General features: G+C 54.3%; 8 protein-coding genes across 8 annotated transcripts; 5 read left to right on the forward strand and 3 right to left on the reverse strand.

Annotated features, from left to right (window-relative positions):
• Positions 1 to 1,538: 1,538 nt before the first annotated feature.
• On the reverse strand, positions 1,539 to 3,979 carry VDAG_04666 (uncharacterized protein; the record flags this gene model as incomplete). The annotated part of the gene is made up of 2 exons (XM_009654270.1): positions 1,539 to 1,558; positions 1,894 to 3,979. The coding sequence occupies 2 exons, from the start codon at positions 3,977 to 3,979 to the stop codon at positions 1,539 to 1,541; spliced, it is 2,106 nt and encodes a 701-aa protein (XP_009652565.1).
• A 1,609-nt stretch (positions 3,980 to 5,588) lies between these two features.
• VDAG_04667 (uncharacterized protein) lies at positions 5,589 to 7,881 on the forward strand. The gene is made up of 7 exons (XM_009654271.1): positions 5,589 to 6,033; positions 6,095 to 6,268; positions 6,330 to 6,626; positions 6,686 to 6,775; positions 6,825 to 6,865; positions 6,921 to 7,078; positions 7,135 to 7,881. Exons 1-7 carry the CDS (start codon positions 5,928 to 5,930, stop codon positions 7,469 to 7,471), a joined length of 1,203 nt encoding a protein of 400 aa, XP_009652566.1. The 5' UTR covers positions 5,589 to 5,927; the 3' UTR covers positions 7,472 to 7,881.
• A 1,045-nt stretch (positions 7,882 to 8,926) lies between these two features.
• On the forward strand, positions 8,927 to 9,781 carry VDAG_04668 (rhamnolipids biosynthesis 3-oxoacyl-[acyl-carrier-protein] reductase; the record flags this gene model as incomplete). The annotated part of the gene is made up of 1 exon (XM_009654272.1): positions 8,927 to 9,781. One exon carries the CDS (start codon positions 8,927 to 8,929, stop codon positions 9,779 to 9,781), a length of 855 nt encoding a protein of 284 aa, XP_009652567.1.
• A 230-nt stretch (positions 9,782 to 10,011) lies between these two features.
• VDAG_04669 (uncharacterized protein) lies at positions 10,012 to 11,609 on the reverse strand (the record flags this gene model as incomplete). Its single annotated transcript, XM_009654273.1, has 3 exons — positions 10,012 to 10,230; positions 10,293 to 11,220; positions 11,512 to 11,609. 3 exons carry the CDS (start codon positions 11,607 to 11,609, stop codon positions 10,012 to 10,014), a joined length of 1,245 nt encoding a protein of 414 aa, XP_009652568.1.
• Positions 11,610 to 12,287: 678 nt separating this feature from the next.
• On the reverse strand, positions 12,288 to 15,283 carry VDAG_04670 (uncharacterized protein; the record flags this gene model as incomplete). Its single annotated transcript, XM_009654274.1, has 5 exons — positions 12,288 to 12,870; positions 13,382 to 13,534; positions 13,701 to 14,259; positions 14,311 to 14,975; positions 15,063 to 15,283. The coding sequence occupies 5 exons, from the start codon at positions 15,281 to 15,283 to the stop codon at positions 12,288 to 12,290; spliced, it is 2,181 nt and encodes a 726-aa protein (XP_009652569.1).
• A 1,062-nt stretch (positions 15,284 to 16,345) lies between these two features.
• On the forward strand, positions 16,346 to 17,880 carry VDAG_04671 (amine oxidase B; the record flags this gene model as incomplete). The annotated part of the gene is made up of 3 exons (XM_009654275.1): positions 16,346 to 16,663; positions 16,753 to 17,053; positions 17,105 to 17,880. 3 exons carry the CDS (start codon positions 16,346 to 16,348, stop codon positions 17,878 to 17,880), a joined length of 1,395 nt encoding a protein of 464 aa, XP_009652570.1.
• An 802-nt stretch (positions 17,881 to 18,682) lies between these two features.
• Positions 18,683 to 21,472, forward strand: VDAG_04672 (succinate-semialdehyde dehydrogenase; the record flags this gene model as incomplete). The annotated part of the gene is made up of 3 exons (XM_009654276.1): positions 18,683 to 18,781; positions 18,857 to 19,469; positions 20,202 to 21,472. 3 exons carry the CDS (start codon positions 18,683 to 18,685, stop codon positions 21,470 to 21,472), a joined length of 1,983 nt encoding a protein of 660 aa, XP_009652571.1.
• A 1,218-nt stretch (positions 21,473 to 22,690) lies between these two features.
• On the forward strand, positions 22,691 to 23,904 carry VDAG_04673 (uncharacterized protein; the record flags this gene model as incomplete). The annotated part of the gene is made up of 4 exons (XM_009654277.1): positions 22,691 to 22,959; positions 23,014 to 23,326; positions 23,388 to 23,749; positions 23,817 to 23,904. The coding sequence occupies 4 exons, from the start codon at positions 22,691 to 22,693 to the stop codon at positions 23,902 to 23,904; spliced, it is 1,032 nt and encodes a 343-aa protein (XP_009652572.1).
• Positions 23,905 to 25,570: the final 1,666 nt, after the last annotated feature.

Genomic DNA, 25,570 nt, shown 5'->3' on the forward strand with positions numbered 1-25,570 from the left:
TCAGGTTTGGCTATACAGCCTTGGCCACGGGTTTATGGGACTCGTGCCTTCGCAAACTTTTGGTTTCTTTTAGTATGAGGCTATGGCTGCAAAGCACGATGCCGGAATCAGTCCACAGCCTGGATATCGGGACATACTCGTCACCAGCTGACGAGGTAGGGGTTATCTTGTACACGTGTCTTTGGGCATTAGCAGTCTCAACAGTCTATTTTGAAATTCCATTCTGTCCACGTCTTCCGCTGGCGCTGCCGCGACTTGCCGGGAGAGCTGGAGAGCCGCTGCCGGACCATCCCCAACATGTCCTAACCACATCCCTGCCCGGACTTGACCCAACGGGCCCGGCCGGGCCCCTCTCCGCAGCCTGCATCTTGAAGATCGTCAAAACTCACCCGATCACGCCCAACCTTCTTTTCGGCCTAATCCTTTCTCGCCCCCCCCCCCCCCCCCCCCCTCCTTCACCCATGCACCGAATCCGTCGTCTAGAAACTGACCCATCGTTCTGGGTCCCGTAGGGCTGTGCTGCCATGCTGCTGCGCCGCGGCCTGATCTGGGGCGCGAGTCGTCCCGGGACATCCCGTAGCAGAGAACGTCAAGCCAAATCCCAAACCCCAATAATCCGGCCAGCGACATTGCGTTCTCTATGGGCTGCTGTGATCCACACGAATAGAGGAAGCCACATGTGGAAGGGAGTGAAGCGGCAAAAAAGAAAAAAGAGCAAGGCCCAATGGTAGGTGGGGGGTTAAAAGCAACGAGAACAACAATTGGGTCCCGCCGCTGCCCGGTATTAAATCCCCTCCCCCCAAGCCGCCTCGATGAGCCAACGAAGGGCGATGGAAGCAGTGAGTGATTCGCCAGACCGGGAGGTGTGTATAGACGTAGTAGGCAGAAACGTGGTACGACCTGAGAGAGGTTTGGAATTTCCAAAAGAATGGCATACCTGGGATACATTCCGCCCCTCCATCTCTCCCGAATTTACAAAGCCTCGCGTTCTGCACAGGGCAGCGTGTACGATTCCGACACGGGCGACTGTCGCGGGTGCGAGGAGAGGAACAGGGCCCTCCGCGGCGTCGTGCGATGGCTACGGGTTGCTGCAGACGAGGGGACGCTGTAAGCAGCGTCACATGCGGCTTGGTGTGCGGCCATTTATCGACGAGAACAGCGCAATGCGCGTGGCCTTGCATTAGCCTGGAGAAGGTGGTAGGTCGATGGGCGGGGCTAAATGGTGTGCGCGAGTGTGCGTGAGGAGGTTCATGTACAGGTACATTGCCGTGGCAGATGTCGCTTACAGGTCTTCGAATCGCGACGAGCCACCCGTCACAACTAGGAAGTGAGCTGTCGTTCCTGACGCAGGATGGCATCGTGGGGGGTGCTGGCGGACAGCCACCCCCAAGACTGAATATGCGTGGGATGACTAACAGCGACGATTGAGATATAAGGACGAAGCTGTGCCCTTCACGAGGATGGTGATCGAAATTCCAACACAACCAGACAGGGTATCTTTGTGTACGCTAAGCTGCCCATTGAAGCTCGCCGGCTTCTCACATCGCCCGCTCCCAGGCTACATTTTCAACAGTCCCAAAACAGAAACAAGATACTAAGTACATGCTCACAAACTAGTTTTCTCTCCCTTGAAGACGAAGCACCTCCCTACCCCCCCCCCATGTCATCCTAATGAACTTGATGTTTCGAAAGTTGGCCCGAAATCAGACACTATGGTAGACGCCTTGTTGGGGTACTCTTCACTCCAAGATCCAAGATGCAACACGTCAGAAGTTGCCTCAGAACCGAAATGACCAGACAAATGGGATCGAGTCTCCCAAATATCATGCTTTGCAAACGTGTTGTTTGGCGGTTCGCTCGCCGTGCCTCTGATTCTAGAGGAATGAGACGAACCAAGGAATGAGAACCCATCATTTGGGGGATGCGCTGAACTGTCAACCGTAGCGGTCAACGCAGACTTCGAAATCGATTCCACAGATCGGATAGCTGCCTCGTCCTTCCACCACTGGAATAGAACATCCAGCTCCCAGCGCTTTGTGTCTACAATCTTGAGGTGTGTGCTATTTGTAAAGATAGTGGCGAGAATCTCCACCTGCAGCGGTGAGATGCGGAGATATTGAAGGAGCCAGCGATTGATATAGTCGGTCTTGTTCATCGCCTTAGTATCACGGAGTATACAAGATATTTCGTACTCTTTGAATGCGGCACGCATCTGATCTCCCCTGTCAACAGTATTCATGTGCGACTTGGCAACCTGCTTCAAGTTGGACAATACGGTCAAAGGCTCGCGCCTAAGGAGATGGTGAGGTTGAGATAGTAGCGCGGGATGACGACGGTAGAAAAAGGTCTCCTCCGTGTCGGATGTAGAATCATCTAGGATGATTTCGTCGTCCGTTGGTAGACCAAGTGCAAAGGCTATATGGTAGGGTGGATCTTCATGAGGTGCTGCTTCCGCCATGCAACGCTTGTAAAGCTCGCGAACTCGGGTGGTCGCCTCTTCTAGACGTGCCAGCTGCACTGGTTCGTCCGCTCGAAAGTTGCGCAGGCGTTCGAGTTCTGTGGCACTGACCGTACGATTCGTGCGCTCCTTCAGACCCAAATTGTACGTGAGCTCTTCCCGATATGAGAGAATATCGTCCACTTCTTCTTGGGCAATGTTCATCTCGGCAATGGCATCCGACAGGTCGCTCCACAGTGGGTGAACCTCGACCGAAGGCTCGACCGAAGGGCGATCCGGCAAAATGCCCATCAACATGGAACGCATACCCGCTGATTCTTGGGCTTCAGCTTTTGCTTGCACATCATGTTCCTTTGTGTTGTCAGTTGTGATGTCGGCCATAGCCAGCGTTCTGAAAAAACGAATCTCGAGCCGGTTGCTATCTTCCTCCAGCTGGTCTAAATCCACCTCGAGGCCCTCGTACTCGGTTTCCTTGGTGTGATAGTCCGTCCGGAGAAGTTGCATTTCCTGGAAGCGAATCTGAAGTGGCGTAGATGAGGCAACAAGTTCGGCCCGCTGACTGCTGGCAATCAGTCTACGGGCAAGGTCCATGAACGCATTATCAGCCTCGTCTTTGCGTCGACGAAGGTCTCTCAACTGTTTCCTGTTGCCAGCCATTGACACTCGCGATCGCTCGGCTTGCTGTCGCTTCTGTTTCAAAAGCGTCCACAATCTTTGTATCTCAACATCGGAGTAGTGCTCATAATTCGCCTCAGATTCAGCTATGTGGGGACTTGATATTGAATCGTTTTGTGTAAAGCGTGCCATGTGATGGCGTATTTTGGCTGTGATGTCTTTCCTTTTCCGCATGATGGCGGCGGGCGTTCCTGCGGTTGGTGGCAGTGGTGGAAAGGCATGGTCGTGATCGCTTTCGCGTTCTGTTGAGTCGGCATCGGTGAGATCGTCGTGTTCTTCGGAATACTCTGCCTGCAAGGGCAAAGGGGGCGTCAGTGTCGTGAGCATGGAAGAACGACGAGCGCCACGTTCATGCAGCTCATCGTGCTGGTCTAGTCGCCAGGGCAGGGGGGCCAGCTGCTCAGCTGGCAGCCCAAGGCGTCTCCTATCGAGGAGTGGCTCGTTTTGGGGGTGCGAGGTAGGCAGCAAGGGTCGAGAAAGGGAAATGTTGGGTAGATTTGGCTTTGAATTGGGCACATCATTGCTTGTCTGTTGTTTCGGTCGAGAAGGTCGTGGTGGTGGTGGTGGCGGCAGCGGTAGGGGCGGCGACAACGGCGACGCCGTGGGTGGACGATGGGGAATCGCCAAAGTCCCGGGCAGCATACCGTCGGTGTCCCGTAGTTCTGTTGTCGATGTGGGCAAGGGAGCCTCGTTGGAAGATCGCGACGAGCCATCCGTTGGCCAAGTTGTTGTGTTGTCGAGTCGCGACTGTTGTGGAAAGGCGGAAGTGAGGATGAACGTCTGGACGCGTTGGTCGAGGAACGGGGGGCTAGGAAAGCAACAGGCTGTTCGGCACGTGGTTGCCATCTAGCTATGGTGCAAACGCGATAACGACAAGCTTATGTTGTGTACGCAATGCACAGAGCTGGCATGCTGGTACGGCTGTTTTATAGTGAGTCATTCGAGAGGTTCATCTCTACACAGAGCATGTGTAGGAGAGACAAATGGGAGAGGAGGGGGGAGCCTGCGAGTGAGGCGTCTATCTCACTCGGTGAAAGACTGACGACGCCGGAGGTATTGAGAGGTGTGTGTCGTCGGCTGGTGTGTGGCATTTGGGTAAGTTGAGCTGAGGTACGAACTCGGCTCTCGGATGATTAGAGCTTGGATGCCAAGGAGAGCGGGTGAGGAAATTACAGGACAGGAGGATCTGCCTCGTCTTTCGTACCTTGTCCAAACGGCCCCCAATCTGGCGGACAAAACAACAACTCAACGAGTATGCATGGAAGCATAATACGTTATCATCATGTGGAGGGCAACTCATCAGAGTGCGACGGCCTTTCGAGCAAAGTCCCACTTTTCTCTCTGCCGTCGGCAGGAAGCAGCGACGGGAGCTAGGTTGAGCCCCCAAGCTAGGGAAGGCGCGAGCGCTAGCATTGCGCTGATCGTGGGGGACTACAGGGGGGCAAGACCCGAGGGCCCACTACCCGGAAGGCAGCTAGCTACCTGCCACTTGCCTGGCTACCTAGCTGTACGGTATGGTAGCTTTGTGATAACACGATGGATGATCAGATGGCGCCGAGAATTCGGCAGAGGAAAGGAAAGTGCATTCACAACCTACGGGTGGCGCACCTGCCGTCTCTGCGCTCCATAAAATTGGAAGGGACACACGAATACCGGAAGGCAAGTATCTTAGGTACCTACCTACCTAGGTAGGTACCGGGGTACCGTAAAGGTGAGATGAGGTAGGTAGAACGATGTGACAGCCTGCGCAGCCACTGCTTGTTCCTCTTACATGTTGCTACCACTCTCAAATGTGTATTGTGTGCTTCACACCATACCCCTCATCCCACCTTCCCCGTCTCACTGTTCCGCAGGATCCATGTACAGATACGTCCGCCTCGCAACCCACACCCAAAAGCTTGCCAACCAACACTGGCGACACAGGCCACCATCAAGGCAGGCTGTCATGATAATTTGGGCACCGACACATGTCCTTTCAAACAGCCCTTACGCCGACGGACAAGAGTCAATGCACCTGAAGCCGTGTGCACCGCTTGCGTGTCTGGCTGCCCATGAAGTTTGGGCTCATATTGCGTCTGAACAGCACTATGCTTCGAAAAGCCGAAAAGCCGCGTCTTTCTTTCCGTTCATGACGCATCGCATCGTGATCTGGCCAGCGGTGGTTCAATCGGTCGGTCACCCAGATCGAGCCACATCCAGCATATTGTCTTTGAGCCACATACTGGTGCATACCTAGGTCCGCATGGAGTCATTCTGCCAGCATACCCCGTCTGCCCGCTTTCGCACCCTGTTGCGTCCCAATCGAGTTGGGTCAAATCGAGCCTCCGTCTTCCAGGTCATCACTTTGCAGCCTGCCCAACGTTGCATAGCACCATGTCCCACCCCCCCTCGAAACAGGCCGACAGTGCGTGCATATCGGTGCAGTCTGCCAGTCAAATCTCCCTCGAACCGTCACGGGTTCTGCTACAGCGCATACTCCCGCCAGCAACTCAGAGGAAGAGGTTGTATGCTCAAAGCTCAAGGCCCAAGGCCGAAGGCCCGACGCCCCTCGCCTTATCTAGTAGTTCCCTGCCTTGTTCCTGTCGTCGGGCTGCCACCACATGACCAGGACCTCGTTCGGCACCTTTCTTCCTCCCCATCAACTTGCGTCAGCCTCGAACTTACGTCCTTTTGCTTTCACCCTCCCCGATCGTCGGGACACGACAGATGCCCCAGCCAGCTGTGGTGCTGGTCTTGTGCAAACTTGCTCTGACGTACAACAACTCACTCGCAACTTCATGCAGCGCTTCTCACCATGCGCAAACATAGATCCGACAAACACAGGCCACGGTCTGAGTGGAGCGAATGGATCTGGTCCGAAGAGCATGGAACCTGGTACCATGTACGCCAGCGATCAAATGGTATGAAACCTTGATATGTTCCCCCCTCCCTTGGGTTAATTCAGAGCTAACACATGCCCAGGCGAGTGGTTGTATGAAGACCAAAATGGCCAGGCCTTGGGTGGTGCTGCCGCGGAAGACTCTGCAACTCCACGACAGGATATGGACGACCTAGTACAGGGTTTGAGTACCTTGTCCACCAATGCCGAAGACGACTTCGAAGCTGATGATGGCCTTGGCGAAGCCTCTACGCAACGTTGGTTAATTAACCTATCATTACCAGGAAAACTCCCAATCTAACGCGTTACTGGTTGCAGAGACAGAATACCAATTCACCAATGCAACGCACGAGTCTGATCGTTCCCGTCGTCACCGGCACAAGGGCAAGAACAAGCACGTTACCTATGAAGACGTTTTGGAGCAGGAACAGGTCCCTGAGCCGGAGGGTGCGGGCGCCTATGAACCAAACCCCGGCCCTGAAGTCAACCCAACGTCCGTATATGGTGCGCTCGACATATCCAACGACCCCGAAATAGCGCAACTGCTGGAAGAAAACCCCGAACTATCAACGTTCTATCCCCAGAAAGGGGCCTCCTCCAGTCGTGGAGCGTATGGTAAGTACTTTACCGGCGTCCAGAAACTACCGAATCGTGACTATGCTTACCTAGGTCAGCATCCGTCAATCCACGCGATCGCCAGGCCGCCCAGCAGGATCACATTTCAGGCGATGGTCAGGTCGGCGACAGAGAAGTCCTGGACAAACGTAGGCTACTCGAACATTTGTTCAGGAACGAAACTGACGTCTTGCTCAGGTTACAAGGTTCACAAGTCTAAATACTTTCAGGTTGGCGAGGTAGGGCACAACAACGCAGTCATTCACACGTGGAAAACCATTGACGTGTAAACAGGTGTTCAAAGTGCTATGGCCAGAACCTATGGGAGTCATGGCGGGCGCCCCCACGCTTTCCGATAGAGACGCGCTTAGAGATCGATATGGCGGGCTGGTACATGTCGGTTTCCGCAGATTCATTGTGATAGCGACAGATGAGGGTCACAGTACTTGTGTGTACGTTGCTAGTTCTACTCGGAGCATGTGTCGCTTCTTGCTGATCCCGTACACAGGCCCATCCTTACATACGGAGGTCAAGGCTGTAGGAAAAAGGGTGTCAAGCCCCGGCACCACGGAATTATCTACACGTCAAAAGAACCTCTAATGCTTGAAGGCGAGCCGACGCTTGGTGCGCCTCCAGCAAGAATGGAGGTTACGACAAAGGGCGAGAAGCTCTCAAAGTCTTCTCGTGCCAATTACTCCAAGATGATGACCGTTGAACACAACGTCAAAGTCATGTTCATTGGACGAATCGGAGCTGACTACCCAGTTGTCTATACTGCCATCAATGACTGCTGGGACAACAAGGATCACCACAGGCAGGACAACGATGATGGGCAGGCAATGTGACATTGAAAGATGTTGCGTACACTCTTGACCTGCGGAGACCGAGGTGTCCGAGTCGGCGTCTCCGGTTGCATACCGCGATATAAATACGTTTGTGAGGAGGGTTCCCTTCACCACACCAAGGCGTCGCGATAGCGTCACCGTTCATGGAGGCAGTACGTGTGCGCGCAGCATGCGGGTCCTTCCCGAGCTGTGTGCTCACTTGCCGATTGCGATTTTGATTCAGGATATGAGGTAATATACGTTGAGCGGAGAGCACGGGAAACAGCCAGCATGCTTGAAAGGCTGGGTACTGCGTCATGACATGAGAGAAGCACGTTAGGAGGTGTTATGAGATAGTTGTTTCCAGTGTACCCGAAGACTGTACCGACCGATATGTACATGCAGAATGCCATTGCCAACTGTTTCTTTTGCTTCTCAGCACACGTGTCTCTTGTTTCTTCCGTAGAACTGCCCCGTGTCCCTGGAGGAGTCAGGGCCGCGACGACGCCATTCGGTCATGGCCTCTGGACAGGTGCATACCCTCGTGGCGAAGCTTTGAGATCACATGACTCAAGTGCTTTACGCCACGACGACCTACGGCGGCTTTGGAACTCGAGGCTAGCTGGTGGAAGAAGAATCAGAAAGTGAAATGTGAAAACTGAGGAGCGGCGCCACGACGCGTCGCCGGATCTGAGGCACAGGCTGTTCCTGCAGCGAATGTGCAATTTCCAATGTTTTGGGATTTGGTCCCTGGTTGCCTAGCGTGGCGCGACGCCCGACCAAGGCGGCCTGCTCAAAGCCCTGCTTAAAGCACCTAGTACCGAATGAAAATGGGGACAAATGTCTGTTCCCATTGGACAAGCTTCACAACCGACGAGGACGAGGAGATGTCGATGGGTCGAGTCGGTGAAACCCCACACAGCATCTCGGTGTGGCAGCGGTGAACCCCCGCCCAGGCTTGGCTCGGAGAAGGGGGACGACAAGGGTTAGCTTCCCCGGACAATGTCCATCTTTGCTTCTTCTCAGCAGTTGTGAGCCGAGCCTCGGTATCTCCCCCCCCGCAAACGTCATGTTCCAATAGCCCATTCGGTGTGGAGAGGTCTGGATTCTGCGTGGCATCTGTTTAGCAATACAGGACAGTTTCTCCAGATCCAGCGTCTGAGCCCCCCTGATCTGGTCAGCAGCAACCTTCTCGACTAAGCCGACACCCGACGACAAAACGATTGAGAGAGTTTGAATTCTGTCGACTGGCTCATTCTTCTTCTTGCATTCATCCTTTCCAATCTCTCCCCCAATCCTCCATCCTCGAGCTCCCCGCCCGCTGCCGACCCTTGACCCCTTCGATCTTCTCCCCTCAAACACGTCACGACCGCAACTATGGTTTCCGAAACGGATATCCACGACTACCCCTCCCCTCCTTTCCCTCAAGGGCAAGGTCGCCGTCATCACGGGTGGCTCCAACCGCCTCGACCTGACATGAGCATCCGCGTAAGCATCGTGTTTCCTGCCTTCCCTCCCTCCATTATGCCAGCCGGCAAACTGTGTCAAACCACACGCGCTGACCTGTGCCCATGCGAACCCTCCAGCATCCTGCAAGCCGGCGCCTCCAAGGTCTTCATCTCGTCCCGCAAAGCGGCAGCCTGCGACTCGGCCTGCAAAGAGCTCAACGCGCTCCCGAACCTCGCGCCCGGCGCCGTCGCCATCGCGGCGCCCGCCGACATTGCCACCCCCGAGGGCGTCGCGTCGCTGCTGGCGACGGTCAAGAAGCACACGCCGCACGTGGATCTGCTGCTCGCCAACGCGGGCGCGACGTGGGGCGAGGCGTTCGACAGCCACCCCGACGGGGCCTTCGCCAAGGTCATGGACCTCAACGTCAAGGCCGTGTTCGCGACGATCCGCGACTTTGCGCCGCTGCTGCAGGTGCGGGCGTCGCGCGACGACCCCAGCCGCGTCATCATCACGGCGTCGGTTGCCGGCCTCGGCGTCGGCTCGCTCGGCGAGGCCGGCACCTACGGCTACAGCGCCAGCAAGGCCGCCGTCATCCACCTCGGCCGCAACCTCGCGCTCGAGCTCGGCGGCCGCGGCATCACGGTCAACTCGATCGCCCCCGGCTTCTTCCCCAGCAAAATGTCAAACGGCCTGCTCGACATGGCCGGCGGGCCCGAGGTCGTCGGCAAGGGCAACCCCATGGGCCGCCTCGGACGGCCCGAGGACATTGCCGGCGCTGTCGTCTATCTGGCGAGCCGCGCTGGGTCGCACGTCAATGGCGAGACGATTGCCATCGACGGCGGCGCGCTGTGGGCGCGGGGCGAGCTGAACGTGAAGCTGTAGACAGGATGGGTGGATGAACGAGCGAGGCAGTAAAGCTGTAAACCAGGATGGCGTGGGATGAATAAAGATCGAGGCAGTGTCACTGATGAAATGAGATCACTGTTGTACAATTGTTGTTTTCTTGTATTACGGGTCATGTGACGACGGGCCATCAGGTGAAACATCTCGGCACTCTGAAATCTTTGCTGCTATGAGTCTACTATGCATAATCATTCATCATGTCCCGTCCACTAGATTCCATCACCGGCGAGAGGCTTCCTCGCGACCCACGTGCTGGCGCGGTACAGCGTCTGCATCATCGACTCGTCGTCCTGGATGTAGGGCGCCGGGCGGTCCGTCTCGCGGGCCTCGACGACGAAGCCGACGCGCTCGACGAGGGCCATGACCTCGTCGTCGGCGAGCTCGAAGGAGCCCGGATCGGCGATGCCGGACGAGTTGTTGTAGTCGTGCTCGCCGTCGCCGTCGTCGTCGCGGCCGTGGTTGCCCGGCGCGTTGTTTCTCAAAGTGTCACCAGCAGGGGCCCGACGTTGACGAGGATGCCGCCGGGCTTGAGGCAGCTGAGGATGGTCTCGAGGTAGCGCACGAGGTTGGGCGCCGTGTCGAGGAAGAAGACGGTGGCGACGACGTCGTAGGTTGCGCGCCGCGCCTCGTCGCCGTAGAGACAGAGGAAATCGGCGGCGCACATGGACATGGTGCCTGGCTGGGAGGGAGGAGACGACAACGACGACACTGAGGCGAGGGCGGTGCCTGGGTGCAGGTCTGGCACGGCGTAGCTGCGCAGGTGGTTCTCACGCGTGCGGTGGTTCGAGAAGGTGTGAACCCAGGGGAAGATGGTGAACTGGCCGGCGGTCTTGGTGTGGTTGAGGATAAAGTCCGAGGCGAGGAGCTGGTGGTAGGAGATCTCGTTGCCCTCGACGTCACAGCCGGCGCGGCAGAGTTCGAAGACGAGGCGGCCGAGACCGGCGCCGGGGACGAGGACGCTGAGATTTGCGCCGCTGTCGTTGCCACTGCTGCTGCTGCTTGTGGTGGCAAGGCGCGCGCGCTGGCTCTCGACGGCGGTGAAGACGGGGCTATAGGAGGCCTGGCGCTCGGCGGCGCCGGCGGCGGTCCAGTCGCGGAAGAACTGGCGCAGGGTGCTGCGAGCCTTGTCGATGTCGCTGTGCTTGGCGATGCCCACCCACTCGCGGGCGAGGGCCGGCTCGTCGGGCGAGGCCGAGGCAGCAGGGTCAGGATTGGCGAGGCCAAAGGACTTGATGCCGTGGTGGGCTATGGCACGGGCCAGTTGTGCGTTGGCGTCGATGGCTTCGTCGGTGCGGTCGAGAGTGTCCAGAAAGTTAAAGGGGGGTGCCGCGAGCATCTGCCATTGGGCCTGGGGCAGGGCGTAGAAGCTCTGGCGGCGCAGGTGGGTGACGTTGAAATGTGCCACCTTGGCATATTGGCTGATGTTTGGTCAGCGAGAGCCTGATTGCTGTGTGCATGTGTTCAGGGGAGAGAGATGCTGAAAAGGGATGCTGAAGAGGGTTCTTGAAGTGGGATGCGGAAGAGGAATGCTCAAGAGAGGGTGCCAATGAGGGGGTCGGCGGTCAAAATGCTGTGTCTGTCGTGTAACGACCCATTCCCGTCGTGGGCCGGCAGGTCGCTCTCATGATGTGGTGTGGTGAGTCACGGCACGGGAAGGAAGCATCATGTGAAGACGTGCCCAAAGCCTTGTTGGGCGGCAAGCAACGTACAGGTAGGAGTCGAGGGCACAGTAGACGACCTTCTTTTCCTCCGGGTCCTCAAACATCTCGCCCGTCTGGTCCCAGGACCCGTCTTCGGCCGCGGCCATACTGAATCCTGTTTTGTTCTGCGCCTCTGTGGTGGTGGTGGTGGTGATGGTGGGGTTGCAATAACCTCGACAGGGTTAGGTGCTTCCTAGCACTTGGCGTGGGGTAACGGGACGAGCTTCGACAGGGAAAGACGGGGTTCGAAGCAATGCTATCGCATGGCGGACGTGAGACATGGGCGATGGCAGAGGGGAGGGTGAGCCGGCCCCTGGACAAACCTGGCGAGATGCAGACGAGTAATGATGGATCATGGCTGCGGCTACCGGCGACGATTCTTTGGTGGAGGTGGGAATTTTGGCATTTCTGGCAAGGCGGAGAGGATGGGGTCGCCCGTCAAGTGCGTGATTGGCGGGGCCCTGTAAGCCTGCCTGCCAGCCTGCCGTCTCGCTTATCTGGGACCCTGACGGAGCCGATAACGCGCTCACCGTCTACGTCTTTCTACAGGAGGCAGCAATGATGCCTACCTCGAGGCAGCAACGATGCTTTGTCTTCTCAAAGAGGCAGCAACGGTGGGCTGTCTTTCTTGCAGGAAGCAGCAACTAGGGTCTGCATCTTTCTCACAGAGGCCTTTCTCACAGAGGCAGGAGTTTTAGGTAGGACCCGAGGTACCTTACCTTGGTAACTTGGCCCCTGGGCTATGACTGATGCTCTCTTTCATCCTACGAACACAACATGCTACATCACCCCACATCGGGCCAGTGGTACACAACCCCCTGATCATCCATGTTGCCAATCTCATCCAGAATCGAAAACACCTCCTCCGACGATATCCCAATAGTGTCCATGAACTCCAGATTCGTCGTCGCCACCGGCAGCGATGCCCACAGCATCGGCGTCTCCTCCGCCATGGCACCATCGCCAAGCCCCCTCTGCAGGCCCACGTCCTCCTCCACGCCAGCCACAGCCTCGAGCGTGGACCCCGTTGCCGAGAGGGAGCCCGCGATCGAGTCGTCGAGGCCCGGCAGCGTCAGCGTCAGCGTCTGCAGGCCGCGTGCATCTGTGCGGGCGGCGAGCTCGCGACAGAGATCCTCAAGCTGTGTGAGGTCCCCCTTGCGCGTCGCCGCGACCTTGTTGCCTTTCGCCATCATGTCGTCCATGATTGAGTGCGCCGCCTGGCTGTGCCCGCGGGCGTCCTCGGCCACGCTTGGGAAGAGGGCGTCGGCCATGGTCAGGTGGATCGCTGCGCTGTAGACGAACTCGAGGTCGAAGACGAGAAAGACCTCTGCGACTCCTGGGTCAGACTCGACCAGGACAAGCAACAGACTTGGGGGTTGACAAGCAGGCAGGGGTTGTGGGCTCACCTAGTAGGTATTCCTCGTCTGTGAGAATTTGGAGCGTCTTGACGGCAGACTTGATCCCGGTTGATATCAACGATGTCGTCGTGCTCAGAAATGGCTCCCAGTCCTTGTCGCCGTGCTCTGGGCTGTTGAGTCGGTCTTGGAGCACGAACAACAACAACGGGCGCGTGGCGACCATGACGCACTACTCAACCATTAGCTTTCATGGATCTGATCCGAAAAGAACACACTGGAGGACGGCGTGATCTGACCTGATGGTAAAGAAGAGAAATGTGCCAGATGCCTTTTGGCATAGTATCGACTGAATTCTTGAACTTCTGGGCAATGACCTTCTCAATGTCTTGCGCATGTCCCGCCAAGGTTCGGAGTATGGATCCAGTCATCTCGAGAAAAGGCCCAAGCTGCGTCTGGTCGGTTTGGTAAATCGCTGCCTCATCATCAGATCTCAAATCTTATCATCACGGCACCACACCCACGTACAAGAAAGAATGTGCGACAGAAGCTGGGAGAGCTTGACCTGGAGAACCACGGCCGTGTCCTCTTGGGAGTTCTCGCCGGGAACACTCAGGTGCGTCGTGATGCCGCTGTCCTGGATGGACATGGGCAGCCCCAGCGACGTGGAGAACTGCCTGTCCATGATGTACAGCGTCCACCAGAGATTCCGGCAGCGCTTGACCATCAGCGCGCCCAGCTCCTTCTCAGGCAGCGGTGTGTGCAAGCCTTCAAGCTGCGCGATCCGAATGGCGTGGCCCAGCTGCCACGTTTTAGTTGGATGAGACATAAGCAGGCAAACACCCCCTCGGTAAACCTACATAAACGTGCGCAGACTCGCGATGGTCAATTGCGTAAAAGTACAGCCCCGCCAATGCCGTCAGCTCAATCGCCAGAATGCTATCTCTCCGGAAAACAGCAGGATCGGGCATCAGGGACATGGCGCGAGTGAAGTAGCAGGCGCCCAGGGGATCCTTGCTCGCCCTCGACCGCGAGAGGAACGCCTTCCCGAAAGCCAGCATCAGGAGGTACTGGACAAACCAAAACCGATGCTGCGTTGCCACGGCTCGTGCCTCGCCGTCGTAAAACTCATTCATACAACTGAGAAAGCTCGCATCCTCAAAGAACCGATAGGCTCTGCCGAGATGAAACTTGACGGCGTTGAAGAGATAGATGGCGTAGTCCATGGATGGCAGGCCGGTAATGTCTGGCGCGTCGCTAGACGCCGGCTTCCAATGCAAGGGATAAATCTTCCCGTCGTATACATCAATACTACCTTCTTCCAAGTCGGGATACAGCTTTTCCTTCATAAGAAAGCGCAGCCGGACTGTGAAGGACCAAGTGGACCACGGCGCCAACCAGACTACTTGAGGTCAGTCAGATTCCAGCAGAGAGTATTCTCAAGGCTACTCACTCCAGCCTTGCCCGTTGGGATGCTTGTTCTTGATGATCTTGGAAGGCAGACTGAATCGTTGGGATGTCAGGCTACCAGAGTTTAGCACGGAGATCAACGGTCGTGGTGAGGGGGGCTCTTCTTGTTCCTGTTCAGGTTTTGGGGTCTCCTGAAGATGTCGTTCCGGGTGCGTCCTCCCTCGCACGAGAGCCGGAGTCTCGGTGAAGTCAAGTTCGTCATCGTCAACATCGAACACTAGCCGACAGGCCTCTGCAACATGGGGACGACGTCTTGGGCCAACTTCGGCGGCGAGTGGAGGAGAAACCTGGCGCTCAGCACGGCATGGGGTGAACTGTGGCGGATGCGCAAAGGGGCTTCCAGATGGACTGAATGATATGTGAGACGGGATTCTGGGGGAAAGGTCATGGTGACTGGCATGGCTTTGCGAGCTGCAACTCTCGCTGGTCAATGACTTTCGATCCCGCTTCCAACCTCGATCCAATTGATAACCCGCTTCGTGCCCCCTTGGCGCGCTACGTTGCCTTTCCTTCCAGGTCTGGGACTCGTTCAATTGCCTGGCCCTTCGTGGACTGCCTCGAGGCTGGGCCCGTCCGCCAGCTTCGTAATGGTCAGGACTCGGGCTACCTCGATGTCCTCTGGCTTGCTGTCTCAACTCTTGCAGGAGCCTATAAAACCCGTCAGGTATCGATCATCACAGGCAAAGGCACATCCGCGAGAAAAGACGGCTCGTTTTACCTTTCGGAAACCACAACCTTGTTGCCAGCCTCCGCAAAGTGGCATCGAGTGAAGCGTCGGATGCAGTTGCTACATGGCACCTCCCCCGAACACTTGATCTTGCTTTGCCGACACGAGACGCATCTACCAATTCATCCTCAGTAACGACGAGGACCACTCTGTTCGGGATGGGGCTTTCGTACGCATTTGCGGTTCTCCTCGTTTTGGGCTGTTGTCTTCGGGGAGCCTCTGGCGCCATGATGTATTTACTCAACATCCCAGGTCTACAGCTCTACTCTTGACGCTGGCCATATTTGACATCAAGGAACGTGATAAAGTGGCAACCCGAAGCCTGGACCTGCCCAAAGCCTCTGTCCCGCGAACAACATTGGAATTGGTCATGGAAACTGCTCTCGGACGAGCCATTGGGTCCATGAGGCATCGTCCCCAGCAGCTGATCCAGTCTACGGGCCACCGAGAGGTGCAGCTGTTCGGGCCAGTGGAGCTCTGTCGCCGCCTTCCCCTCATTTTCTAGGGGTCTTAAACAGAAGCGCACGGCGGAGGTCGACAAAAGGCCGGTCATGTGCTCGGGAATTGGAAGAGGAAAGCTCGAGACGTCCGGGCATTGGCGTGACTGAGCACACCGCTGACCTGTCATATTTGGGTCCTTGAGATAAACTCAAATCACATGAAATCTATGGAATGGAAGACTAGTTGACATCGTCCTCATAGGCCTACAGCTCGTGTAAGAGTCGCTCACGCTAATAGTGAGCTACGTTCATTATGAGCATTCTATCCAGTCGAAATTGTGATCAAATTTCAGGCTGGACGACACGACAATGTGAAGGCTCCGCAGGTAGCATAGGGCATGCATGCATGCATCTTGAGGTTCCCCGCACAAACCGATGTAAGCGTCGGCATCCCATCCCGCCGCCAGTGCGGCACCATCCCGAGCCCCCGGATGGAGACATTGAAGGCTTCATTGCAGCACCAATCGAAATGGTGACCTCAAGCACGAAACCTACATCACTCCGGATGGCAACTCGTGAGGGTCCCCAACTGCTCTGCGATACGTCGCGTCCCCGCGCGCGATCCTGCAGCAACGCTTGACACGGATCGGGTTCTCAACCCGTTGTGAACGCCACACCAATTGGGTTCAGGTCCAGCAGTAACGAAATGCAAACGCAACCCAAGTTCTACCTTATAGTAGCGCTGGAGATTCTTACATTCTTGCGTAATTCGTACTCACTTGGTTCACGATTCTCATAATAGGCGTTTCAGCTCGTTCTCCCGCATCCCCATCAGGTTGACTTTCTACGCCATGTTTGACCTCATCGTCGTTGGTGCCGGCCTCAGTGGCCTCCAAGCTGCCTATTCTGCGCAGCAAGCAGGCCTCTCAGTAGCCGTTATTGAGGCGCGCGACCGCGTTGGCGGCAAGACCTGGACTGTACCTTTGGCTTCGGGACGTGGCGTCGCAGATCTTGGAGCGGCATGGATCAACGACCGACTGCAACCACGGATCTGGGCCTATGTGCAGAAGTTCGACCTTCAAACTGTGAGGCAGCGTCTGGAGGGCAAGGCAATCATGCAGTCATCCGAGTCTGAAAGAGTTGTGTATCCGTTCGGGATCACGCCAGAGGTAAGAGCTTGTACGTGTGGAAGCACCACATATCTCAATCATGTTCCAGATCATGAGCACGACTGACCCCGCCCAAATGGGCGAAAAAGTTTACAGAAGACGAGAAATTGAATCTGGAAAGGATCCGGGATCACATTCAGCGGGTGTCCCTACTCAAGGAACCCCCGAACTCACAGGACGACAACGTCACCCTAGATCAGTATGTGCGTGAGCTTGGCGCAGGTCCAAAGACGATCCAGATGGTCAACCTTTGGTCTCGCGTCATGCATGGCGTAGAATCCTCCGAGCAGTCTGCTGCTTGGTTTATCGACTATTGTCGGCGCAATAAAGGTCTCCTGGCCGTGCGGGCTGATGACCAGACTGGAGGGAACCACATGCGGATCATATCTGGTAAATGTCATTGCAAAGACTCTCTGTCCCAGGTCTGACGCCGGCTTTTAGGAACTCAGGAGATATCAAAGGGGATCGCAAACCTTATCGGTGCAGGTAGAATCTTCCTCTCCAGTCCTGTTGCGGCGATTGAGGACAAAATGTCCAAAGTTGAAGTCACAACACGGGATGGGAAGCTCTTCACGGGATCCAGATGCATCATCTCCCTGCCAAGCACCATGTACAGCGACCTTAACATCTCACCCCCACTACCACCTCAAGCTCGTCACCTGTACGAGGCTACCAAGCTAGGCCATTACAACAAGGCGATTGTGTGCTATGACAAACCGTGGTGGAGAGATCTTGGGTTCAACGGTTTCGCCATGAGTTTCATTGGCCCTGCGGTCGTGATCCGAGACACCAGTGTCGATGAGAAAGAGTGCTATGCCTTGACCTGTTTCGTCAACGGGCGCGAGGGAGAGAAGTGGTCAAAGCTGTATGACCACGAGCGCAGGCGGGTCGTACTCCAACAGCTTGCCATTCTTTACAATGTTGGGCCTGAGTCAGAAGTGTTCCGACCTATTGAGTTCTTTGTTCAGATATGGAAGCATGAGGAGTACAGCAAAGGGGCGCTAGCTCCCATCACTGCTCTAGGTCACTACACCAGGTTTCAGTCAGTCTATGGCAAGCCGGTAGGCAACCTGCATTTTGTAGGGACTGAGTACTCCAATGAGTGGAAGGGGTATATGGAGGGGGCCATATGCTCAGGGGAAGCAGGGGCCCGGCAGGTCTTGGAAGCCTTGCGGGCAGGGAGGGGTCTTGAAAGCAGTATTATTGCGAAGCTATAGGCTCTTCCAATTGACTCATATAGGTAGTTTCTCAGGATCTCGTGAAATATATGCACAAACTACCAGTACTAGCATGAAAAGTGAGCATGCTCACATTCCAATGATGATACATTTCGCAAGCTCCTTGCCCGCGGAAGTGATGCAAAGACTAGATACATCACGACAAGACTCCGCTTGATACTAAAACTAAAAGAAATACGTAGATAAAGCAACAGGCGTGTACTTGGGGAAAAGTGATGCTGCGATCGAATGGTTGCTGGCCGTTAAGGAAATGCCGCAGCTGGATCTGCAGCCTGATCGTCGTTCCATGAAGCCTTGGCTTGGGATCTCTGTTTGTTCCATACAAAACCTAACTGGCTGGGTTCTGTTCCGAATATTCTGTCGCGCATGGCTGCTTCTCAATGCGGGGAGACGACCGACGTGGCGGTGTGGCTGCACATGCGGGAGACCGACCATCTTCGGTTGAGCTGTCCCTGAACTGGTTTTCAAGTGGCCTGGGATCAACAAACCGAACATTTATAAATCCTTCCACCCTACGTTCGTGAAGGATCATGAACACAATAGGCATTTGCCAGGAATTTAGTGTATGACCCCTCGCCTTTTCAAAACCTACCTCAAGCATCCTATCCGTGGCACTGGCAGAACCAGCAGTTTCTTTCGGAATGGATCAAACTCCGGAACAGGCCCTCAAAGAGGGAATGAAGAGGTGCGAACAATTAACAAACGAAGACCACAGCCATCGAATTCATATAACGATGGCGACATCGCTCACAGGCTCCGCATTAGCGGCGACTACACCGACATGACCATCATCTGTGGTGATATGGAGTATCAAGTCCACAAAGCTATCGTCTGTCCGCGCTCGAAATACTTTGATGCCATGTTCTCACATGGCATGCAGGTTCGTCTGAATGCCTCAGAAATGGGCTCAAATTTTGCAGTGCGTTGAGCTCATGCCGAACTGACCACATTGAAGGAGAAAGATACTTCTCGAGTCGATTTGTCTGATCACAATCCTTTCGCAGTCAACGCATTAATCAAGTTTCTTTATGAGCTCGATTACGAAGCGAGCCACACTACGGCGACACAATTAAAGGACACTGAGTTACATTCAGCGTTGGAGCTAGAGAGCGAACCTTATGTGGCACCAATGAGCACACGGCACAAAAAGAAACATTTCAGGAAGGAGAAATGGGCCGCAAAGTATCCGAGCGAGGCGCCACTTAGTGCTCCTTTGACTGGGGAGAGTCTTAGTGCGGCACCGGCTCCTCAAGGGGAAACCAACCTTCTTGATCACTGCAATGTCTATGCTTTGGCAGAATACTGCCAGATAATAGAGCTGAAAGTTCTGGCCGCATCAAAATTCCGCTCTGAAGCTGAGAAACACTGGATGCACCCCGACTTCTTTGAGGCAATCCAGGCTGTTTACCGCACCTCGGCACGGAATGACCGCCTCCTACGCGACATCGTCGTGGACATCTTGCATGGGCATAAGGAGCTCTTAGATCGATATGAGTATCAAGAAATCATCAGCCAGCTTGATGTCTCTTTCGAGCTGCTCATGAAGCTTCACCAGCGCGAAGAATGGGGTTAGGCGAACGACAAAATAAGTTGTATACATTGAAAAACTAACAGTCAGTTTCAACAAAACGGCCTACAGTTACTCAGGAACCCTTGCATCCTTCATACATTATTCTGACATGTTGCTTAGGCAGCTTACTGCGTTGAGATGATTTGGTGGTAGTCACTTAGCCAGTCACCAGATAAAACTCTGCAGAATATGATAGGCTTTGTACCATTTAATTTTCAATCTTTGTGTCATCTAGCGAATCACACAGCCGACATGGTATCAAGATTGCCATGATTGACCATTTGGGAACCACCTTTCAACGATACACTTATGTCACGGAAATTCTCATTTTACAGGAATATCGAGTGATGGAATTTAGGTGCTTCGACCTGAGATGCCCTATCGGTACTGTTGCTTCATGGACGTAACCTTGTGTGGGAGCCTGTGGTCGGCTCGGGATGCGAACCCGACAAATTTGGTGCATGTGTGATATCGACCAGACAGCTAGTACGGCAATGCCAACCACCACTTTGAGCACTTGCGTCCTTGAGCAGAGTCAAATCAAGATTCAATCGCCGTTTCTCATGGGAAATCCTGATACAGTTCGATCACTGTGATATCGAGGGGTCTACTTCGTCGAGCAGAATGGCGTCCGACTTCGCTGCAACATTGGAAAACCCGAGTCTTTTCGTTGGAAAATCTTTCATCAGCGGACATTAGATCTGTTCTGAACCATGCAAAACATTCAAAGTCCAAAATCCTGCCACGGACGAGGTCATTGGGACATGTCTAGAATCCACCGTCAACGACTTGCACGATGCAATCAACGCCGCTTCCGCCGCCTTCCCGCTCTGGAGGGCTCAATCTGGGCGTACCCGAGGGCGCAATCTGCGCCGTCTCGGCGACCTCATCACCGAAAACAAGGTTGACATCGGCAGGATCATCACTGCCGAGAATGGGAAGGCCAGGGCCGATGCCGAGGGTGAAGCCCTTTTCTCCGCCAGCTTCTTTGAGTGGTTCTCCGAAGAAGCGCCCAGAAGTCATGGCGATATCGTCCCGCACATGAATCCCCAGGGAAGAATTCAAATATTGAAACAGCCCATCGGAGTCTGCGGTCTTATCACGCCTTGGAACTTCCCCATGGCGATGGGTGCACGCAAGATAGCGGCGGCTCTTGCCGCTGGTTGTACCGTGGTGCTCAAATCTGATGGGCTTACACCATTCTCTTCCAATGTCCTGGGTGTCTTGGGGGAGATGGCGGGCATTCCTAAGGGAGTCCTCAATATTGTCACCGCACTTGACAACACCCCGAAGCTTGGCCTCGCCCTGTGTGAAAGCACCAGCGTCCAAAAGATTTCCTTCACGGGCTCAACCAGAGTCGGCAAGCTCCTCATGAAGCAGTCCAGCAGTGCGCTGAAGAAGTTGAGTCTCGAGCTGGGAGGGAACGCCCCCTTCATCGTTTTCGACGATGCAGACCTAGAAATAGCTGTGTCTAGCGCTATCATCAGCAAATATAAAGTCTCGGGTCAGACCTGCGTATGCGCCAACAGATTCTACGTCCATGACGGTATCTACCAACGTTTTAGCCAGCGTCTTGTCGAGGAGGTCAAGAAGTTCAAGGTCGGGAACGGCAGTATTGAAGCTGTGACTCACGGGCCACTTACGACAAGCGTAGCCAAGGTGGAAGAACATGTAAAGGACGCTCTGAGAAAGAACGCGAAGCTTCTTCTCGGAGGGCATCGCCTACCCGAGCTTGGGTCTAGGTTCTTCGAGCCGACCATTCTTGGCGATGTCGATGACACAATGGCCGTCATGCACAATGAGACATTTGGTCCATTGGCGGCATTGGCCAGGTTCAACAACGAGGAAGAGGTTATCGGGAGGGCGAACTCAACGGAGGTTGGGCTTGCTTCGTATCTCATGACCGCCGATCTAAGTCGATCTATACGTGTATCAGAGAGGCTGGAATGCGGAATGGTGGCTTTGAACACGGGTGTTATTTCGGACCCCGCAGCACCGTGAGTTGTTTTCTGGCCTTCTTAAGGAATAGAGTACTAATAATCGAAAGCTTCGGGGGTGTAAAGCAGTCTGGGTTCGGGCGTGAAGGGAGTAAATACGGCCTGGATGACTACATGGTTTCTAAAACCATTGTGACGGGTGGTGTTGTCACAACATACAGTGCCCACTTGTAGGCAAACTGGCATTACGGGCTCAGGCCATGGCTGATGGTTGAGGTTGTTCAGCTATCACTCAAACAATCACTCAAAATGCACTTTTGAATTAGCTTTTATGCTCAGGTCGCAGCCAAAGACGCAGCATTATCAAACTTCGAGGCCAGTAGTCATTCGCAGTACTACATTATCTTATCATCCATGTCTCTAAGTCTTGGTTGTCGTGTGAGCATGTCTATATGATCCCGAGTTTATTGCCGTCTTTTCAATTTCGTTCGAAATGCTGTATTTTTAAGACCAGTCGACCTTGAAGCAGTATGAGACTTTCAGAGAAGTGTATTGACTGTGTTTGCAATCACATATTGTCATGAGTTGGGTACAGACTTGATCATCATACGTTTGATGAACGGATCACACGACAAGCATCCGGCTCTCTTCTCTATCCAAACCAGACCTTTAGCACACTTGACATGGATCGATAGCCGAGATCTTGCTGCTGTAGCCTTGCGGACTACGACATGAATGAAGCCGATGCCGAGCCGAAGCTGGTCAATCTCTATGGCGAGCCGAGAACCTGCTTATGCGACACGGGTGAGAGTGCCGAGCGCGACTACTTCGGAGCCGGCGGCACTGGGATTTCGGCTTTTTCGGGTTTCTCAGTGTCATGCTGACTTTATTGAATCGAGCACCCCACACTCACGAATGTTGTCTTGCGAAGTTTCCAAAGGTACCGGTGAGAGATCCCGAGGGTCTCAAACTGCTCTTCATGCAGGGAAGGATTCGAGAAACTAAGGGCGACACTCTACTTTAAGACTCAAAAATGCGATCTTAAAAACTTACAACGATGGAAGCCTTCAGCTTGGCCGCTAAAACTGGTCGAGATATTTCTGCATCATCTCAGGTCTTTCAACCATATTCTTCAATTAACCAGTAGCTTCCCATTATGCCTATGATCTTGGAGACTGTGCCCAAGGGCGAACTTCCCACACGAGCTCCTAATCAGCCTCCCGAAGTAGTGGGCTCACAGACGAAAAGAGCAACTCGACCAACAACTTCATTGCCACAGGCTATGATCGACGGGGCAAAAGTCCCAAAACGGGAAAGATTCAACCCAGCAAAGCATTTGGCGTACCAGCGCCCAGAGAGGATCGTCAGCATGAAAGACATTGGCCTAGAGGGCGCAGGGATCTCTGCCACTGCAATCTCTGAACCTTTCCCTCTTTTCACGCAAGAGGCCATTGCCCAGATGCGGGCCGAAATCTTCAGCAAGGACAGCCTCGAGAATTGCCAATACAGCTCATCCTTCTGCAAGAACATGATTCGCGCAATGGGGCCAGCGTATGTAAAATCAATCGTGCACGCACGTTTCGATCGCTGATCTTGCACTTACAGCATCGCACCTTTCATCTACGATGCGTGGAACTCGCCAGAGGTTCTGAACGGAATTTCCGAAATTGCGGGGATCGAGCTTGTGCCTGTCTTCGATATTGATATTGGCAACGTCAATATTTCCTTCGATGATCAAACTGGCACGACAGCCAGGGACGAGACGGCTCTGGACGAGGTTCCGGCTTTCGCATGGCATTATGATAGCTTTCCATTTGTCTGCGTGACTATGCTCTCAGACTGCAAGGGGATGATTGGTGGCGAGACTGCAATTCGCACTCAGAGTGGCGAAGTGATGAAGCTACGTGGTCCTTCCATGGTAGGAGTCCCCCCGCGACTGTTATTAAAAGGTCGATTCGTGGCTAACTGTTTTTTCTCAGGGCACTGCCATTGTCCTTCAAGGTCGTTACATTGAGCACCAGGCCCTAAAGGCATTCGGCGGATCTGAGCGCATTACCATGGTCACATCCTTCCGCGCCAAGTCCCCTTTCGTCAAGGACGAGTCGGTGTTGACAGGAGTCCGTGGTATCAGTAACGTTTCTGATCTCTACACGCAGTATACAAGGTATCGCCTGGAAATACTGGAGGACCGCATCCGTGCCAAACGCAAAAGCGAGAACTACCGAGCGGCGTCAAAGCGACCTTTCGATGTTGACGAAATTCGGGTCTGGCTTGAGACTCAGCGTCAGTTCATTGATGCCATGCTAGTGGAAATTCATGAAGTGGAAGATGGAGAAGAGGAGTAAGTCGTCGACTGTGAAATGTTGGGTGGGTTGGGCACTACGTGTTAGTTGATGCGCAAATGGGAGCACATGTGTTTACAAGTTCCGCTTCAGAATCTCCGATTGGAGGTTTCATTGCAAGCGCAAGCGCGGCTACATGAGAGCGCCCGGCTAAACGAGATCATTATGAGTTGCGCGGTATAGCGTTTGATCTACTTAGTGGCCTCTGAAGGTTGATCTTCCTCACCCCCGCGTCAAGACGCAAACTAAACTATGATGCCCGGGACCTAGCCGGACAAGAGCCCCACAAAAGGCCGGCCTTGGTACGCGTGTCCGGGTGGGTCCCGACTACAGCTTCGAGTTCAGTCATGTAGAATCTGTCATGTAGGGGAGTTTCTGAGAATCGAGCTTTGTACCGTCTCACGCTAGCAATTTTCATCCTCGGTCGATATTGACAACCATCAATTGTCACAGCAATACGTGTTGGGTGTTGTTATAATGCGCAACACAGTCAATTTAGATGGCGCTCTGTGCTCAACAAGATTCCAGTCGGATTTCGCTGGGAAATGGACAACGTGTCCCGGCTGCCCCCCAGGCTCGACCATCTGCTGCCTTGTTACACACTTGAGTCTTTGCAAGATCGGTCTCCACAGTCAGATATCTTGACTTTCATGAGTACCCTGACGCCGTTGGCGCTCGTTCTGTATATCTCGCCGAAATAACAAGAATCCACAGGGGAACCACGCTCGATAGGCGCCGCCGAGTCTGCCATAAGGCGTCTATCACCAGGGTGTCTGCACAAAACGCCCGGTTTAGTACAGGGATGGTGAGTCGATTAAACGTCATGAGGGTAGGCTAAGTACTTCTCTCCAGCCATTTTGGCCTTGAAAGGTGTCGGAAGTAGTATCTTGTAGTTGAGTAGATGAAGATGTGTGCCCAAGTCGAATTGCCCCACTTGCCCCACTTTTCGTGCCGAAGGAATGTTGAGGAGGATTAGGATCGTATGACGGGCCTCGAAGCAGAGGACCAACTTATATACCACAAATCGGTGGTAGCCTTGCTCTCGTTCCCATGTTCAACAGCCAGTTCCGAGGTCCAATGCCCAATGCCACCCGACAGGCTCGTCGGGTATACCGGGCGTCTCTTGTCTTCCCACACCATGGCCACGTTTCGCGCAGACATAGGGTAAATGCGAAGTTATAGACTTGTCATAAAGGTCTTGTGACATGGCCAAGGCTAGCTATCTCGAATATACAATTTGTGACGGCTACCCTCCATGACGATGGTGCGCGGAGACATTTGTTTATTGGGCTTTTGACATGTCACATGGCACTTTCATGTTGGAAGACGATAGGACCGGGTATTCTCAAATCAGGCAAACAAATTCGATTGGCCCTCCGTATGGCACAACATGAAAGACAGTGTAACACACCGCTTGTATAAACCGACGAAAACAGAATTACAAAACTGAGCCTCCTTTCCTTGTCTTACAATCAGCGCATCCCGCATTTACAGAGTCTTCTGCCACGCCCACTTTTTTTTTTCTCAACTGAACATGTCGACGTTTGGCCCACTCAGCAAAATCTGCCCTGTACGGCACAAGAACCAGCAATGTCAACACAATCGAAGAATGTAAAGTCATGCTTCGCAAGACTTCTGTCACCTCCTTTTTTTGCGAGATCATCTTCGCGCCAGAATGATTTGCCTCACATCATCTCCGTCAACGAAGTCTTCAAGGAGAACGCATCCAACGAACCAGCCTTCCACCAAACGACCGTAATTGCTCAGCGCGATGGCCAGGTTCTATTACGCGTCGGTGCTAACGCGGGCCGACAGTGGGA

This window comes from Verticillium dahliae, genomic scaffold, assembly GCF_000150675.1.
Source record: "Verticillium dahliae VdLs.17 supercont1.8 genomic scaffold, whole genome shotgun sequence".
NCBI classification, from domain to species: Eukaryota; Fungi; Ascomycota; class Sordariomycetes; order Glomerellales; family Plectosphaerellaceae; genus Verticillium; species Verticillium dahliae.

Coding starts and splice junctions, on each gene's coding strand:
- VDAG_04667 (XM_009654271.1), top strand. CDS start 5,928: ATGCGCAAACATAGATCCGACAAACACAGGCCACGGTCTGAGTGGAGC. Junction 6,627..6,685: donor CTCCAGTCGTGGAGCGTATG/GTAAGTACTTTA, acceptor TACCTAGGTCAG/CATCCGTCAATCCACGCGAT. Junction 6,866..6,920: donor AATACTTTCAGGTTGGCGAG/GTAGGGCACAAC, acceptor ACGTGTAAACAG/GTGTTCAAAGTGCTATGGCC.